The sequence below is a fragment of the Adiantum capillus-veneris genome, chromosome 16 (genome assembly GCF_014529385.1).
Source record: "Adiantum capillus-veneris isolate H3 chromosome 16, ASM1452938v2, whole genome shotgun sequence".
Classification (NCBI taxonomy): Eukaryota; Viridiplantae; Streptophyta; class Polypodiopsida; order Polypodiales; family Pteridaceae; genus Adiantum; species Adiantum capillus-veneris.
This window is the reverse complement of record NC_140946.1, coordinates 9,124,497-9,140,335: the sequence shown is the minus strand read 5'-3', so window position 1 is coordinate 9,140,335 and position 15,839 is coordinate 9,124,497. Positions and strand designations below refer to the sequence as shown.

The window sequence follows — 15,839 nt, the reverse complement described above, 5'->3', positions numbered from 1 at the left end:
CTTTCTTCTTTGATAGTGCCGCTCTTTTGCCGCTGCTAACTTTCATTTTTCAGGACATAACAGATTACAGTAGATGGGGAAGTTGTCAAAGCATTTGATACAACTCTAAGGTAGCTGGTATTTGTCAAGCAATGTCTTTTTTTTGGGCTAATATAGTTGCAAAGTTTCTTCACAATGCAATAAGCGGTTCAGTCTGAATTTGCTCGTGTGTGCATGCAGGCTCACATGTTTCTGTTTTTTGATTATGTTTATTTGTTGGCTTTTGGTGACTCTGCAGAGCTGGGAATTGCCTTACATACCACAGGTTACCGTGGACAGAACCTCCAGCACCTTGGAGATTGCAGATTCTTTATGAAGATGATCATTTGGTGAGCAGAACACTTTTGCATAATACAAAACTGATGAATTACTGTAAAACCTTGTAGAGCTCCTTAAAATCAGCTAGTTGCCGAGTCTCCATTGCAAAAGTTTGACTTGTTTGTTTGGTTTATACAAGCCTTTGAGTTTCTGTTAATGGGTCTTTACGTCTTAGTTTGTGAAGTTTCCTTTACATTTTTATCAGCTTGCTGTCAATAAACCTTCTGGTTTGCAAGTCCTTCCTGGGGGCCTTTACCAACAACGGACGGTTCTTACACAGCTGATGTGGAGGTGTCAAGCCGCAGCTGCAAACGTTTCTACCCTCGATTATCCTTGCATCTCTCAACCGTCTCCAGTTCATCGTCTTGGTAGGGGCACTTCAGGTAAGACTACGTTCACACTAGAGAATTTTGAAGTTTTACAAATTTCTGCCTGTTCATAGTGGTGGATCTGGGTGCTGATGCAAGTTTTGTATAACCAGCATCGCACACATTGCTTTATGTGCTTGTGTTTGTCTTTTTATGGAAGTATAAGAAAACCTAGGGTAGAGCCCATATCCTGTGGGTGAGATTGTTGTGCAATGCGGGAGTATTACATGTAGGTGAGAGCAAGAACTTGCAGTGGTGAATGCTAGCTTGACAACAAACCTTGGGCATATATTGTGACAGACTGAAGGTTTTTGGCAATGGGGCCAACTCTCTCTTGTTTAGGAGCACTCCCCTCTGTTAGATTTCTTGGACCCTATCTCAGGTGTTACGATTAGCTTGGATATAACCTTTAATGGGTGTAGGTTTTGTAGTGCATTGTCTTTCTGGCCTTTGGCTGTAGCGGAATTTGGTAAGATTGGTACTTGAGCTAGCACTTATCTAAATCCTTGCCCTTCTCAAGCGATATTACATCCTTTAGAGCACTTCATGAGACTGTAGAAACCAGAAAAATTTGCGATTTTTTTTTTTCAATTTTTTGCTGGAGTTTAAGATGGCCCTAGAAGATGAAGCAGACATTTGATGGGGTTTAAGACATCATGGAAAGGAGAGAATAATAGAAGGCAGGATGTGGAATGTTTCACTGAATTTTGATGGAGTTGACCAATGTTGACTGCACACTCACCAAGGTGAAATGCATGACAATTGTGCAAAGACATGGAAAACCATTAACAAAAGGTTTTCTTATCAAATGTGGTCGTCTTCACTTTAGCAAGTTTTTCCAAGAATCCCTTTCTTTAAACTGTTGGGTTATTGAAGACATCATAAAAGAAAAAATTAATCCTCTTACCGAGTTTGCCACATTGATGCAGGTTTTTGGAAATAAAAGTAAAGAGTTGGCCACTTTCTCTTTCTAAAACTTTTGCAACCTGGTGTCCTTTGGTTCTCTTTAGAACTTGATATAAGAGATCACAATTTTTTAGCTGGTTCTTTGTTAGATTTGTGGCAGATTTTCATCTTTACATATTTCATCGAGGGAGGTCGTAGGTATTACAATACAAACTCTAACCCTGATTTAGTTAACTCTCTCTGTGTGACCATGAGACTGCAGATGATTAGTTGTACTCATACTAAGAGTGGTCGACTCTCTGGGTCTCACCATTAGACCAGAGATGAACGCTTGTCCTCATATTCAGAGAATTCCCTCCAAGAATGGCAAATGAATCTCCTATCTCTGTTCAACACTATTTTGGCAAGTAGGGGCCACAGTTTGTAGAGATGGTCAACAAGCAATCTAGTTAGCTCAAGTGTTTTCACATCCCTCCTAGTAGGTATAGACTTTGCCATTTTAGTGAACCTATCCACCACAAACCAAATCATTCCTCAACTTATTTGAGTCAGTCTCCTTGGGTGAAGTTGTTCGAAATGATTTCCCATTTCCCTTGAGGTAGCTCCAACTGGTGTAGTGAACCTCTACTTATGAGGTGCTCATGTTTATGTTGAGCTCCATCCTTGTTTTTACTCTCAAGTGCAACCAAGCGTCCTCTTTGCATCAATGCTGTCCCAATAACCTCACTACACACATTCGTTTCTTGGATAAAAGGCTCATTAGAGTCGACAATGCTCACAAGAGGCTGAGAAGCAATACCTATATTGAGTTTTGTGAAGATTTTTGTTGGGCTTCCGATATTCTTGGACTCTTCTCAATGGTCACTCATTATGATTGTGATCTTTGTGTAGTCCTTAACATATAACAAGTAAAATGCCTACATGCCTAGAAAGATCAGCAGGTCCTTGAGATTTTTTGGCATGCGCCATCTGAGAATAGCTTCTACTTAAGTAGGTACCGTATGAGTTCTCTTTGCAGAGTGAAATAGTGATTTGCGCATTCAAGTGTCATCAGAATATGTTCTTTTATCTTCTAGAACAATGAAAAAGCTGGCCATGGAAAATATGATTTTATTTGTTCGTGCATGAGATGGAGAGATTGTTGCTTATGACTATGCCCAGTGTGCTTTTTCCTAATGTCAACGAGGTGAAATAACTTATAAAGTCATAAGCTTTGCATCTGAAGAAATTTTAACTTGTCAACTTTGCATGATTATTCTCATAGACAAATCTGTAACAAGCAATCATGCAATGCGGAATAAGAGGATATTATAGTCTATATAATGGCGATGGCAACGATTCTCAAAATGGTCCGTCTGAATTGGCCGATGCTATTCAATAATCTATATAATGGCGATGGCAACGATTCTCAAAATGGTCCGTCTGAATTGGCCGATGCTATTCAAATTCACGGCACAAATAGAGAAGACGTATAGAAGTCGGAAATATTGATCGAGTAATTTCAGAATGTTAAGAGTATTGTAAAGAAAAAATTTGTTACTTGACAAAGAGTGAGCCTGTGATGTAAAGCTGAAAGAAGATTCAAGACATATTTTTGATTGCCAGTCCATTTTAAACAAGAGACTTCCGGATTTGTTTTTTTTATTGAAGACTGATTGGTCCCATATTCTCATGCAAAAGATGCCACGTCAGATTACAGTGTATTAACATGGTAATTTTGTTTGCATTATTTTCAACCTTTATGAAATTTTAAGTGGATTTAGAAATGAACTTAGTGGGGTCTGAAAGGATCTCTTGAAATGAAAGTGATAAGGCTAGGGCAGTATAATATCATATAAGGTGAATTGCACGTAAGCATGACAGTAATATGTCAGTATTCTTTCTGGTTTCCTTCTTCTAAATTCTTGTGCAAAAATCTGCTTTTCAGCCCCAGTTGAAGATTGCACTTGTCCGGTTATAGAAGCTGCATGGAATACCTTTTTCCAAGTTTGCTGCTTGAGAGGGATTTAAGGAAGCTTTGAGATTACACACAATGTGTGAGCACTCATAGGGGGCACACTAAGGCCTGAGACTTCTAGAAGAAGTTTACCTCTTGTAGCCTGCTTTGGTGAAGTAAAACAAAGACCTACCTACTCTGTCCTGTGGTGGTTGAGGGTCACCAACTCTCCCCTGTATAAGAGTGATCTTAGCTCAAAGTGCAAAAGTCTTTCACCCTTGAGCTCTTGCACAATTATTCCTAGTTCAAGCTTACAAGTCTTACCGCAAATTATTGTAGTGCAATGTCTTTACCTTCTCTACTATAGCAGAGAGGCAGCTAACCTCACCATTGAGGCATTGCAAAATGGACTATCACAGCAATTACTGAATCTGGTTTGGCATAGAGCAGTGTACTGCCTCCGAGAACAAACTGCATAATAAATTCGTGCTTTGTTTTCAACTATACTATGAAGACCAAGACTATGCCATCGATGTTTGTAGGTGTTCCCACCATTACTTGTCTACATTTGTGCTGGGTGAGTCGTGTAAATTTTAGGTGTTATTCACTAGTTTCCACATGCAATGGAGCAGGTGTGCTCCTTTGTGCAAAAACAAAAGCTGCAAAATCTAAACTCTCTTTAGACTTGGCGATGGGAGCTTCTTCAGAGCCTTTCAGGTATACTTCTCTATTCCAGATTAATCACATCACATTGGAAGTTTGTTGGTGTGCATGCTCTTGACCACACATTCAAGTCAACCTTTGAAAAAGGAAATTAAGTATGAAGTCATTTGTGACATTTTGTCCCAAATTCTGATGTAATCTTGGTTCACATTAGCTCTGCAAGATTAGCTCAAGTCGAATTTCAGTTTTGCAGAGAAGCGTATCATGAAGATCTACAGGGCATTAGTGTCGGGCATCATTGACACAGATGAGGTAATGGAAATTTTGAAAAATAGTCTTTATCAAGCAGGTTTTGCTTGTGTAACTTTTGATTCTGTGATGATAATCAATACTATTATCACATCCCTTAAGGCTTAAAGTGAGTTCCTTGTGGAACTACATTAAAGGAGATGAACGTGCATTCGAATGGTTTGGTTCATTGGAGGGGCACAATTCAAAGCCTAAGCAAAGTGTTTTTACTCGCTAGAGAATAGTTACATTCAGAATTATATGCAGTACTTACAAAATCGGTGTATATCTGAATGAATGGTCTGGCTCGGTGCTGCTGTACCTGCTCTCGTGCTGCTCCTCCCCACTCCGACCTGCCCTGCCCCCCTTCCTGGCTGCGCATCGCAAACCTTTGATCTGATGAGTTTTCTTTTGCTATCTGTGGGCTGTTTTCAGCCTACCAGTGGATTGCATTGATGTCTTCGTTCTCTTCTTTTCAACATCAAATAAGAATGGTGGCCCTGCTCCACCTCAGAGGGACTCTACGGAAACCCCCTCGTCCAACACTGCGAAGCCGACCTTTCGAGTTGCTCTTTTGGCAAGAAGAGAAAATGAGCTTGATGAGGTGGAACGGCTCCAAGCCACCTCGGTCATTTGCAAGATTATTGGCACTCGGCCAGAAGAGGCGAGGATCGGGACTTGCTCCAGGCCCGAGTCCTCATCGAAGTAGGCAAGATCATTGATTTGCAGATTCTCGGAAGAGGCTATTATGAGATAGATTTTGAGTCTCCAGAGATGGCAGCCAAAGTGATATCAATGAGCCCGTCAGGTATCCGGGCGTCGAGCTTACTTCACACAGTGACACCACCACTTCGGCCTGACTTCATATGTGCTTGAGGAGGACGCAGATCTTTCTTTTTGAGTCTGCTTCCTAGGCCTGAGGCGTGTAGCGGAGATATTGTGTCGTTCCCTCTATAGTGGGTGCTCCTCAATGCAATGTGCGTGATATCTCACTCCACAAAATGCAAGCACAGAAGACAATGAACAACAGGGCAACAACAGTACGACTCAGCAGAACCTGAACATGAACAACATGAACATCGACAAACTCAAAGAAACCGAGACAGACTTTGGCATGGCAGCACACTCAGCTCCAGCCCAGATCTCATAGGTACAGTGGGGGCGTCAAGGTTCAACTGTGTAGGGGTGGTGCAGACGTGCAGTGTACAACTCAAGATGATAGACTCTAGACGACTGACCACACAAAAGTAGTTGATACCATAAAACCCAAACAGCTACGGATATATACAACCATAAAGAGCCACCAACAGCTCACTAATATCTAATCCAGCTAAGACTATCTCGAAACTGTGGTCGTGGTGGTCTGGCCTGGGACCGCTAGACCACCACCCGTATGCCTGCCACGTGTGACTGCCCAAGCCAAAGTCCCTCCAGTGTGGACTCAACCCAACTGCAACTAACTGTCTAGTGCCTTCGACACTGTCGCCCTGCTACTACAGGTTGCCCACCACAAAACCACTCACCGTCTCAGTGAGAGTAACACTGTGCTGCAACGAGAACCAAGAAGTCACTATATGTACAAAAGAAAACCGAGCAGAGCAGATCGATCTGGTTACCCGAGAGAGAGAGAGAGAGAGAGAGAGAGAGAGAGAGAGAGAGAGAGAGAGAGAGAGAGAGAGAGAGAGAGAATGAAATGAAATGAAATGTTATATTAACGTCTTCAAAAGGCCAAAATGACCTATGAGACCAATCAGTTACAAAATAGTGAATCTAATACCATGTCTGGGTACAAAAGAACTAGAAGTGGAACAAAATACTACTACTACTACTACAATCTAAAACTACGTGGGTGTAGCAGCTGATACAATAGGTACCCGGTAAACTGGATGTAACAGTGTGTGAAACAAAGATGGAAGAAATGGTGAGGATCCATCCTCATCTGCTCTCTGGATGTCGAGAGAGTATGGCTCGAATCTTCTGTTGTAGTCTCCGTCGATGCTGTGTAGCTCCTCTCCTCAGTCGCGGTCGTCTCTATCTCTGTAGCTCCAATGCTCGGTCGATGAGAGTGCCAGTAGTGGTCGAATGAGTGTGGGACGAGCTCTGCAGTGGTGGCTGCTCCTCTGGCTGTCCCATATCTAGTGAAAAGAAATCTGTAATGTGTCTCTGGGACTGCCTCTCTCTAGCTCTCCCCAATAAAGTGTCTCTATACCTGTGTAACTCAAGTAGATATAGTCCAAAACATCTCTGATCCTCATAACTCATGACCCTAGATAGAGGACCAAAACCCTCTCTGAATAAGCAGTGGAAACGCCCCCGTATCTCATAGAACACTGTGCAATGACATATGTAGTGCAACTCTGTCTCTGGCTCTCTCTGGCATAATCGGCATATCCTGCTGTCTGCTGGTATCCCTCTGAATCTACCAGTCTCAATCTCGAGCTGATGTGAGGATGTGCGTATCTGACCAATGGCACAACGCAAACCATGAGACATATGTGTGTCCATGTAGCTGGGTCGAATCACAAACCCATCTCCTGTGAGGTGGAGAAGATGCTCTCTATAGAAAGCCATCTTCGTGCTCAACTCCTGAGGCGGCTCTATCCATGCCCTCCTGGTGTCGAGCTGGATCAGGTCCTGACGAATGAGTCTAGTGATCTCCACCCGTGTAAGAGACAGCGAGGGTGCCTGAAGAGAATACTGGAAAGGGGGCAACCTGTCCATGGTGAAGCCATGCGTCTGAAACCATGAAGTCATCTGTGCATACCAGCATGAAGTGTCCCCCTGTAGAGCTAACTGTCTGGAAGACTCAAGGGCCAGTCTAGCATATCTGTCTCTAGTAGTATCCCATAGGCTGTGCACAAAGGACACTGATCTGGTAAGCGCCTCAATCTCCATGGGGGGGGCAGCTAGCTCTGCTCGAATGATCGCGTGAGGTACGGAGGCCTTGGCTCTAATCAATCGGGAGATCATAGATACCAAGGGCCTCTCCAGACGTCTCCAACCATCCTGGCCTACAGAAGGTCCCCAAACCTGTACCCCATACATCATAGCTGAGGCTACTAAAGTATCAAAGAGCCATAACTTTGTCCGAGGTTCCTGGAACTGAACCTGCGAACACATCCTCTCCAAGCCTCCCAAGGCCGCATAAGCTCTGGTCAGTCTAGTCTCTGCTGCTCTCCCCAAAGAAAACCTCGGCCCAGTGAAGACTATCCCAAGGTAAGTGTATGCATCTGTATACTCCACAATCTCTTGACCATACGTGAAGGTCGGTGCCGATCTCCTGATCCACTGCGGTGTGGTGTTAAACACCATGACCTTGGTTTTACCAAGGTTTACAGACAATCCACTATCCTCTGCAAAACTGTGTAATGCATCCAACTGTCGCTGCATACCCTCTGGTGAGTCAGAGATCAAGACAATATCATCAGCATATAACAACAATGGGATCCACGTCCCTGCCAGCTGGGCACCTCTATCACCCTCTCTGTCAATGTAATCAGACACCTCATCAACATACATACCAAATAGAGTAGGAGACAATGGGCAACCCTGTTTCACCCCGATAGTGGAGTGAACTAAGTCAGATATCCCCTCTGGGGTGCGTACATGTCCCATCACTGATCTGTATAAAGCCATAATCTCCCAAATCAACACTGTGGGCACCCCCATCTCCTGCAGTCTGCGCATCAGTCGAGCTCTCGGTACCATGTCAAATGCTTTGCGGAAATCCACAAAGCTACAATAAATCCGTCTCCCATGTGACCTGCCCTCCTCAATGATAGCTCTGAGTGTCAGAATATGGTCAAGAGTGGAGAAACCCCTCCTGAAACCTGCCTGTCCCTTTGCCCGTACACCCTCACCCTCTGCCCAGTTACTCAACTGCTGCTCAATAATGGATGCATACAATCGTGCCAGTGTGTGTCCAACCATAATAGTGCGGTAATTTCCAGGCTCTGTAGGATCACCTGCCTTGAATATAGGCACAATAGTAGACAACCTCCAAGTCTCAGGTAATCCCTCACACATGGCACGATTGAACAACACTGCAAGAACCTCCATTAGCATATCCCTAGCATGTATAAAGTGCTCCGCTACCTGACCGTCATGATCGTAAGCCCTCCTGGTCCTCATCCTGTCAATGGCTCTCTTTACCATCTCAGTGGTAAAGAAGGTGCTCGTAGGTGGACATGGCTCTGTAGGATCTGGAAGGGGATCCTGCCCAGGAACCGTATATAACGATGTCGCATACTGGCCCCACACATCAGGAGAAGTAATCACTGGGGGAGGGGAGTGCTCATGGAAGAGTCGCCATGCCTCGCCTGAGTCTCTACTCAAGAACAACTGATACAAGTCTCGCTCCATCTGGGCCAGGTAAGCTCGTTTCTTCTTTCGCACAAGGCGCCGGAAAGCAATCCGCGACTGTCTGTAGGTGATGACTCCTAAATGAAGATCCCTCTGAAGCTGGGCTCTCATCTCTCTGCACTCCTCATCATACCAACTATTCTGGGGCATGCTCCCAGAATGTCGCCTCCGATCCGGTCGAGTGTGTGGGTATGCCTCTGATGCTGCATCATGTAGTGTCTCAGTCAGTAAAGTAGTGCACTCCTCTACTGAGAGGCCTGGAGCAACTGTGCATAGACGATCCGAGATCGCCTCTGTATAAACCGAGTCAGTCTCTGGTGTAAATGTATAACGGGTGTGTGACCTGCCTCCTGATTTCTGGGCTGTACTAAACTGAAAAGATACGGACAGTGTCAAGAGAGCATGATCCACTGCTACGCCCACTGGTCTGGCTCCCACTGTGAAATCCTGAATACAAGGAATAAAGCTCGGCTGTGTCATAACATAGTCCACTGTACTGGCCCCATGTCTGTGTGGAAAGCATGTGAAGCCTGCTGCTCCAGGAAACCGCTGTAAGCCATTAAGTATGGCTAGCCCATGTGTAGTCGTCATCTCCGTGAGGTATCTCCCATACTCAGTCTGCTCTCTGTCATGTGAACATCTGTCAAACCCCAGCTCACCCACATCCAACTCTCTAAGCATCTCATCTGAAGTGTCGTAGAAGACTGTCTGACAGTTGCCCGTTCGAGCATTGAAGTCTCCTAGGAGGATGATATCACCATCCCTAGAAAACTCCCATATATCATCATCTAGAATTGAGAAAGGCGACTGCCCTCTGGATACAGCATATACTGACGTACTGGGGGGGAAGTAACATATAGCAATATATAGAAATCGACCTGTGTCAGCTCTCAGCCTCACCCACATGTATCTAGCCTGATCATCTCTCCATACAATATGTAGTAGTGGCTGTAGCTCCTCCCTAAACAACACCGCTACTCCTCCTGAACCTCTACTCCCATGCTCAGATCTCGTGACTGTTCTGTGGGCTGTCTCCCATTTGTATCCCACCACATGTGGCAACAGTTGGCCAGGGGCCTGGTGAGTCTCTGAAAAGAAAACAATGTCCTTGTCTCTGAAACTGTCCTCAAAGGCACCAACATCCAACCTCATAGACCCATTACAATTCCAAGTCGCCATCCTCAATGTGGTCCCATAGGTCTCGCACCGTCATGTAGAGCGCCGCTCTACAATCACCACCCGACCATCTCTGTAAAAGGCCATCTTCCCCTTCTCCCTTGCCGCTTGAATCTCGGGCATTACTTCTCTCATATGCTCAAGTTGTGAGAGAGTGAGGTCATCGCCTAAGAAAATACCTGTCTTCTTGAGAGTAGGTCTCTTCCTCAAGAATTCCTTCTTCTCTTCCAATGAAGGGAAGCGTAGTATGAGAGCTCTTTCCTTTGAAGATTCTCCGGGGCCCTCACTCTTCTTGCCCACTCTCCATGCCTTTGTGTGTGAAGGCTTCTCCACCCCCATCATTGATGTGAGGCTTGTGACCTCTTTTTCCACATTGTTTATGTCCTTGAGGCCGGTTACCCTCACATGTAGAGCCCGCACCCTCCTTCTTTGTTCCTCTTCGAGGGTCATGTTGATAAGAGTGGGTGTACAAGGAGCTTCCTTACCTTTCCCTTTCTTGGCAACCTCAATCCATTTTTCGGCCTCCTCTACTTTCTTTTGCGTTTCGGATATGACCGCGGCCCATGACTTCTTCTCCTCATTGATGTTGTCAATTTCTTCCCTCAAAGAGGGCTGAAATTCCCCCTCTTCAAGCCCATTTTTTGACCGTGTTTCCAACACTTCTTTGTGGAGGTCCAAAATGCTATTCTCCAACGTGGCGATCTTGTTGAGAAGATGATCCTTCTCGTCCTTCCACCTCTTCTCCTTTTCTTCATTTTCTCGGAGGAAAACGGTCTTCGCATTCCTCCAATCTTCCATCTCTTTTCTCCATGCTTTCATTTCCAATTCAATGATGGAAATTCGTTTGGAGTGAAGCATATATTTGAGTTTGCTTGTTGCCATAGGTGAGGTTGGGGATGACATGAGAGAGAGAGAGAGAGAGAGAGAGATAGAGAGAGAGGATTGATGTTTCTAAAGTGCAGAAAATGCAGCAAACCCTAAAACGCAGATCTGTCCAACAACCCCCCAAAAAAAAGAAAAAAAAAGAAAAAAAAAAAAAGAAAAGGTCGCGAACCCTAAAATACAGGTCGCGAGCCCTAAAAACAGGTCGCGAACCCTAAAATACAGCAGCGAACCCTAAACGAAAGCATGGTAAAGAGAGAGAGAGATGGCGTGATGAGAGAGAGAGAGAGAGAGAGAGAGAGAGAGAGAGAGAGAGAGAGAGAGAGAGAGAGAGAGAGATGTTAGAGAGAGAGAGAGTTCACCGGATCGGCCTCCACTTCTTGACCTCAAGCTTCGCCAGCTGCACCAGCTGCTCCAGCTTTCTCTACCCCTCCAGCCGAGCCCATACGTTTGTCTGCTCTCCCTCTCCACCCCTAAAATGCGTTATCCATGTCTGGGCCTAGATGCATCATACATGAAACCAAAATCTGGGGGCATTGTCTATGAAAGATGGAGAGGTGGCGCAGCACAAAGTGTTGTAGGATGCCCTCTTCGTGCCGGACATTGCAGACGATTTGATCTCCCTGTTTAGGCCTATGTCACACTGGGGTGCCGGCCATCACTGATGTGGCCTTACGCGGGCTCCTTGGAGGTTGTCCTATCCACCTTGTTACAAACGGCGGACAGACAATCTGAACGAGCATGGAAAAGCGAGAGAGAGAGAGAGAGAGAGAGAGAGAGAGAGAGAGAGAGAGAGAGAGAGAGAGAGAGAGAGAGAGAGAGAGAGAGAGAGAGAGAGAGAGAGAGAGAGAGAGAGAGAGAGAGAGAGAGAGAGAGTCGTCGCCACTGTTGTTGAAGTATCCGCCTCTGGGGAGGAGCCATCAAATCAATTGTGGGATGCTGCTGCTGTTGAGCTTTGCTGCTCTCGCCAAAGTGGCTCCCGGTGACTGGAACTGCCACCTATTGTGTCGCTGATGGCAGCATCTGGCTTGAACTGTACTCAGGGCGTTGACTAACACAACCATGTCTGTGTGCACCAGCAAGGCTGTCGCAAGGAACGCTCTGTGTCGACTGCATATGGCGTAAGGAAGCCGACGACTGAACCCCTGAGGATAGTATGTATAGTGCTGAGGTTGGCCGTATTTGATAGAAGTGTGTGTAGAGGGTCCCATGAAATGGGCAGAGCTACCTGGTTGTACATATCCAATAGGAGCTTGTACCTGTATTCCCTGCCCTGTCCAGCCATATCCCCTACTCCTGGAGCCTGAAATCCCATATCATTGTGAAGTAGCACTTCCCGAAGTCCCTGCAACCGAGCTCGGAGGTCGTCAATGACTTTAGACTTTCTTGCAATGCATGTTGCAAAGCAGAAATAGTAGCATCTCTATCCCACCGGGCATGCCAAAAATGAGAGCACCTGTAGCGGAGATAATGTGTTGTGCCCTCTGTAGTGGGTGCTCCTCAGTGCAATGTGCGTGATATCTCACTTCACAGAATGCAAACACAGAAGACAATGAACAACAGAGAAATAACAGCATGACTCAGCAGAACCTGAACATTAACAACATGAACGTCGACAAACTGAAAGAAACCGATACAGACTTTGGCATGGCAGCACACTCAGCTCCAGCCCAGATCTCATAGGTACAGATGTGGTGTCAAGGCTCAACTGCGCAGGAATGGTGTAGATGTGCTGTGTACAACTCAAGATGATAGACTCTAGACGACCGACCACACAAAAGTAGATGATACCATAAAACCCAAACAACTTTGGATATATACAACCATAAAGACCCACCAACGGCTCACCAATATCTAATCCAGCTAAGACTATCTTGAAACTGTGCTCGTGGTGGTGTCACGTGACCACATCCAACCCTATGTGTCCGTGGAGAAGCTACAGCATGAAGAGGGTTCAGTTCAGTCAAGTTAGTCTAGAATAGGAAGTGATCTGGCACCTTTGTGAGTCTGTTCGCAGAACGTGCATGTCCAGACACTTAGAGTAGATGCATATCCTCTGGTTGCACACAGCATGATCATTTTTATAGTGCATAGACCTATTTTCCCTATTTTTGACATTTTTCACTTATTATTTTTAAGTGACTTTTGTTGGGAATTAGGTAGGGCAAATTTACTAAGTTTTTATATAAGAAAACCTAGCGCTAGCAGTTTCTGGCAGAAGAGGCAGCAGGAGCACCTTGCTCAACAGGCACCTTCTCAGCAAGACCCCACAAGACAGCAGGCCTAGCATTTTGTGCATCAGCATTGACCTAGCGTTTTGCTTCTAGATCAGCCAGCGTTTTTGCATTGCAGCAGCCTGGAGCGACAGTACGACCTCAGATCAGCCCTAGCGTTAGTAGATTTCCCCGCAGATAGCAGATCAGCCCTAGTGTTAGCAGACTCCACAGCGACAACAGAATTCAGCCCTAGCGTTTTTTGAGCAGCAGGACATTCAACGTTTGCAATTCCATCGCGACAGATTCGGCCCTAGACTCAGCGTTTTCAGTTTTCAGCAGTCAGACATCGCAGAAGAAGTCCTGAACCTCGCAGATCTCACCTTCCCGCAGCAGTTCCTCGCCGCATGGTGGGGATCCATCGAAGTTTACAGATTCAGCCCGGAAAACGCAGATTTCAGCATATGCGTTTTCATCGCGTCGTCGTCGTACCGTAGTCATCGACATAGAGTCAGAATTCAGCAGATAAAGATTTGCAGATTTCAGTCCTTAACATTCTCAGATTTCAGCCTGTTCGTCGTCGTCCTCATCGTCGTCGACAACGTTGGCAAGTCCAAGCATTGTACCAGATTGTGCAATCAATAGCATAGACCACTCTCGCCATCGAGAGTGGGGCCCTTGGAGGAGGGTTTGACAGCTTCCTAGTGTCGTATTCTTCTCTCTCTATCTCTCAGACTCATGCACCTTCATTCACAGTGTTTACCACTTTGTTTGTGTCCATTGCACTCTCTCACTAAAGGAACGGAAGGCTCTCCCTTTCGTAAGTAAAAGGAACCCTTGAGCACAGTTTGGAGCACTCATCTTGAGCAAAGCTCAACATCACTGCCACTGCACCTTACATTGGTATCAGAGCTTTGGCAGTGTTCTGTATCACTCAAGGAAAGAACCACAAGAACCACAAGAACCACATAATTTTTTTTGCTTGTTGAGGTCACACGCAACCCAAGTCCTCTTGGGCGTGTGGATTCCTAATCGTGTTTTTGAAGAGTGACAGGAAACCCAAGAAAGAAGGGCTTGTCCAGCCTCCCCTTGTGCCTCTTTTCCCTCATTGAGAGCGGGCCGTGCACTTAGCGGCCGGCCAATCGACGTGAAGTGGGAAAAAGAAACCTTGGTGTGAGCGCAGGGCTGCCAACGGGTGCGCCAGCGGAAAAGAGCAGAACTCGGGTGAAGAGAAGATCCTTCTCTAACACAGATTGCAAGCTAAAGAAGAACCTCAAGAACTCAAGAACCTCAAGACCCTCAAGAACCCCAAGAACCAAGACCCCCAAGAACCCAAGTTCCTCGTGAACTTAAGAACCCAAGACCACAAGAACCCACAAGATCCCACGACTTCAGTGGACGGTCATCACTCGAAGCGGATTGGATACTTTGCTTGCAGGTGATGAGCATGAGAGAGGCAAAGAAGAATTTTCCCCACCAAGAGGTTTTTCTGACCCTCCCCCTTCCCCATCTACGCCAAGGATTGCACTAACTCCTATGGAGGAGTCGAAGCAGTTGTTTATGGAAAGGAAGTTAGAACGCGAAGCAAGAAAAGCAGAAAGAATGGCCGACTTTGAGCGTGAGCGCGAGCAAGCATGCTTGGAGGCCGCAGAAAGAAAAGCAGAAATAGAGCGCGAACACGAAGAAAGAATGGCAGCCATAGAGCGTGAGCACGAGCAAGCACGCTTGGAAGCCAAAGCACGAGAAGCAAAGTTGGATCGCGAGAACAAAGAAAGAGAAGCAGAATTTGATTGCGAGAACAAAGAAAGACAAGCAGCATTTGATCGCGAGAACAAAGCAAGACAAGCAATGAACGACTGACACATGAAATAGATGTTGCGACTCTTTTCTCAAGTGCAGGCACAGATGCAAGAGATTCGGGAAAAGGAGACTCTCTTCGTCTCTTCTTCTCCAAAGCATGACACACAGGATTTGAATGATAATGATAAGCATGAAGAATTGCATGACAATGACAAGCATGATGATTTGGATGACAATGACAAGCATGATGATTTGCATGACCAAGGTGTGATTTCTCACGAGCATGATGATTTGTATGAGCACGATGTGATTGTTCACAAGAATGATGGGTTAGTTGATATTGTTTCTAGTGGAGCTAACCTCATTGCAGATTCGATCAATCACCAAGAACCGATCTTGGCTCTCGAGTCGAGGTCCAAAGAACCCCCACATGAAGATTCGATCAATCACGAAGAACCGATCTTGGCTCTCAAGCCTAGGTCCAAAGAACCCCCACAGGAAGTACTATGTGTTCAATTGATTAGTCAGCATGCATTGTTTGAATGTTTCTTTCGTGGTCGTTTCCTGTATTTTAGTCACCGTCCTTATGTGATCCCTTTTCACAGGCATGCCATATTGTATATTGAACACGATTCACTCATGAATGAGCACGAATGTATGCGGATTACTCATGAAAAGATGACGTGTTTGCATTCAAGGAATTCACATTCTATATCTCTTCCTTGGCATGACATAGTATTCGAAAGAGCACAAGAAGGATTGAGCATAAAGCATCGGCATTTCCATTATGATTTGCCGCAGTTGATTGATTTAGATCAGAAAGACAAGATTCGACCCCATTGTTTGCGTGTGTTTGATGAACGGTTTGGCACTCCGGCACTTTGTTCA

General features: G+C 45.5%; 1 protein-coding gene across 7 annotated transcripts in view; it reads left to right on the top strand.

Moving 5' to 3' along the window:
* The window catches only part of LOC147438534 (Pseudouridine synthase family protein), a 122,344-nt gene that overhangs the window by 29,595 nt on the left and 76,910 nt on the right, over positions 1-15,839 (top strand). For 5 of the 7 annotated variants that reach the window (XM_086484627.1, XM_086484625.1, XM_086484626.1 and 2 more), the window contains 5 exons: positions 64-110; positions 278-368; positions 563-740; positions 4,200-4,284; positions 4,476-4,542. In XM_086484627.1, the coding sequence (XP_086340753.1) occupies positions 64-110; positions 278-368; positions 563-740; positions 4,200-4,284; positions 4,476-4,542 (468 nt within the window). Of the gene's footprint in view, positions 1-53; positions 111-277; positions 369-562; positions 741-4,199; positions 4,285-4,475; positions 4,543-15,839 lie in introns of all 7 variants that reach the window. The other 2 variants (XM_086484629.1, XM_086484630.1) reach the window with 1 other exon arrangement.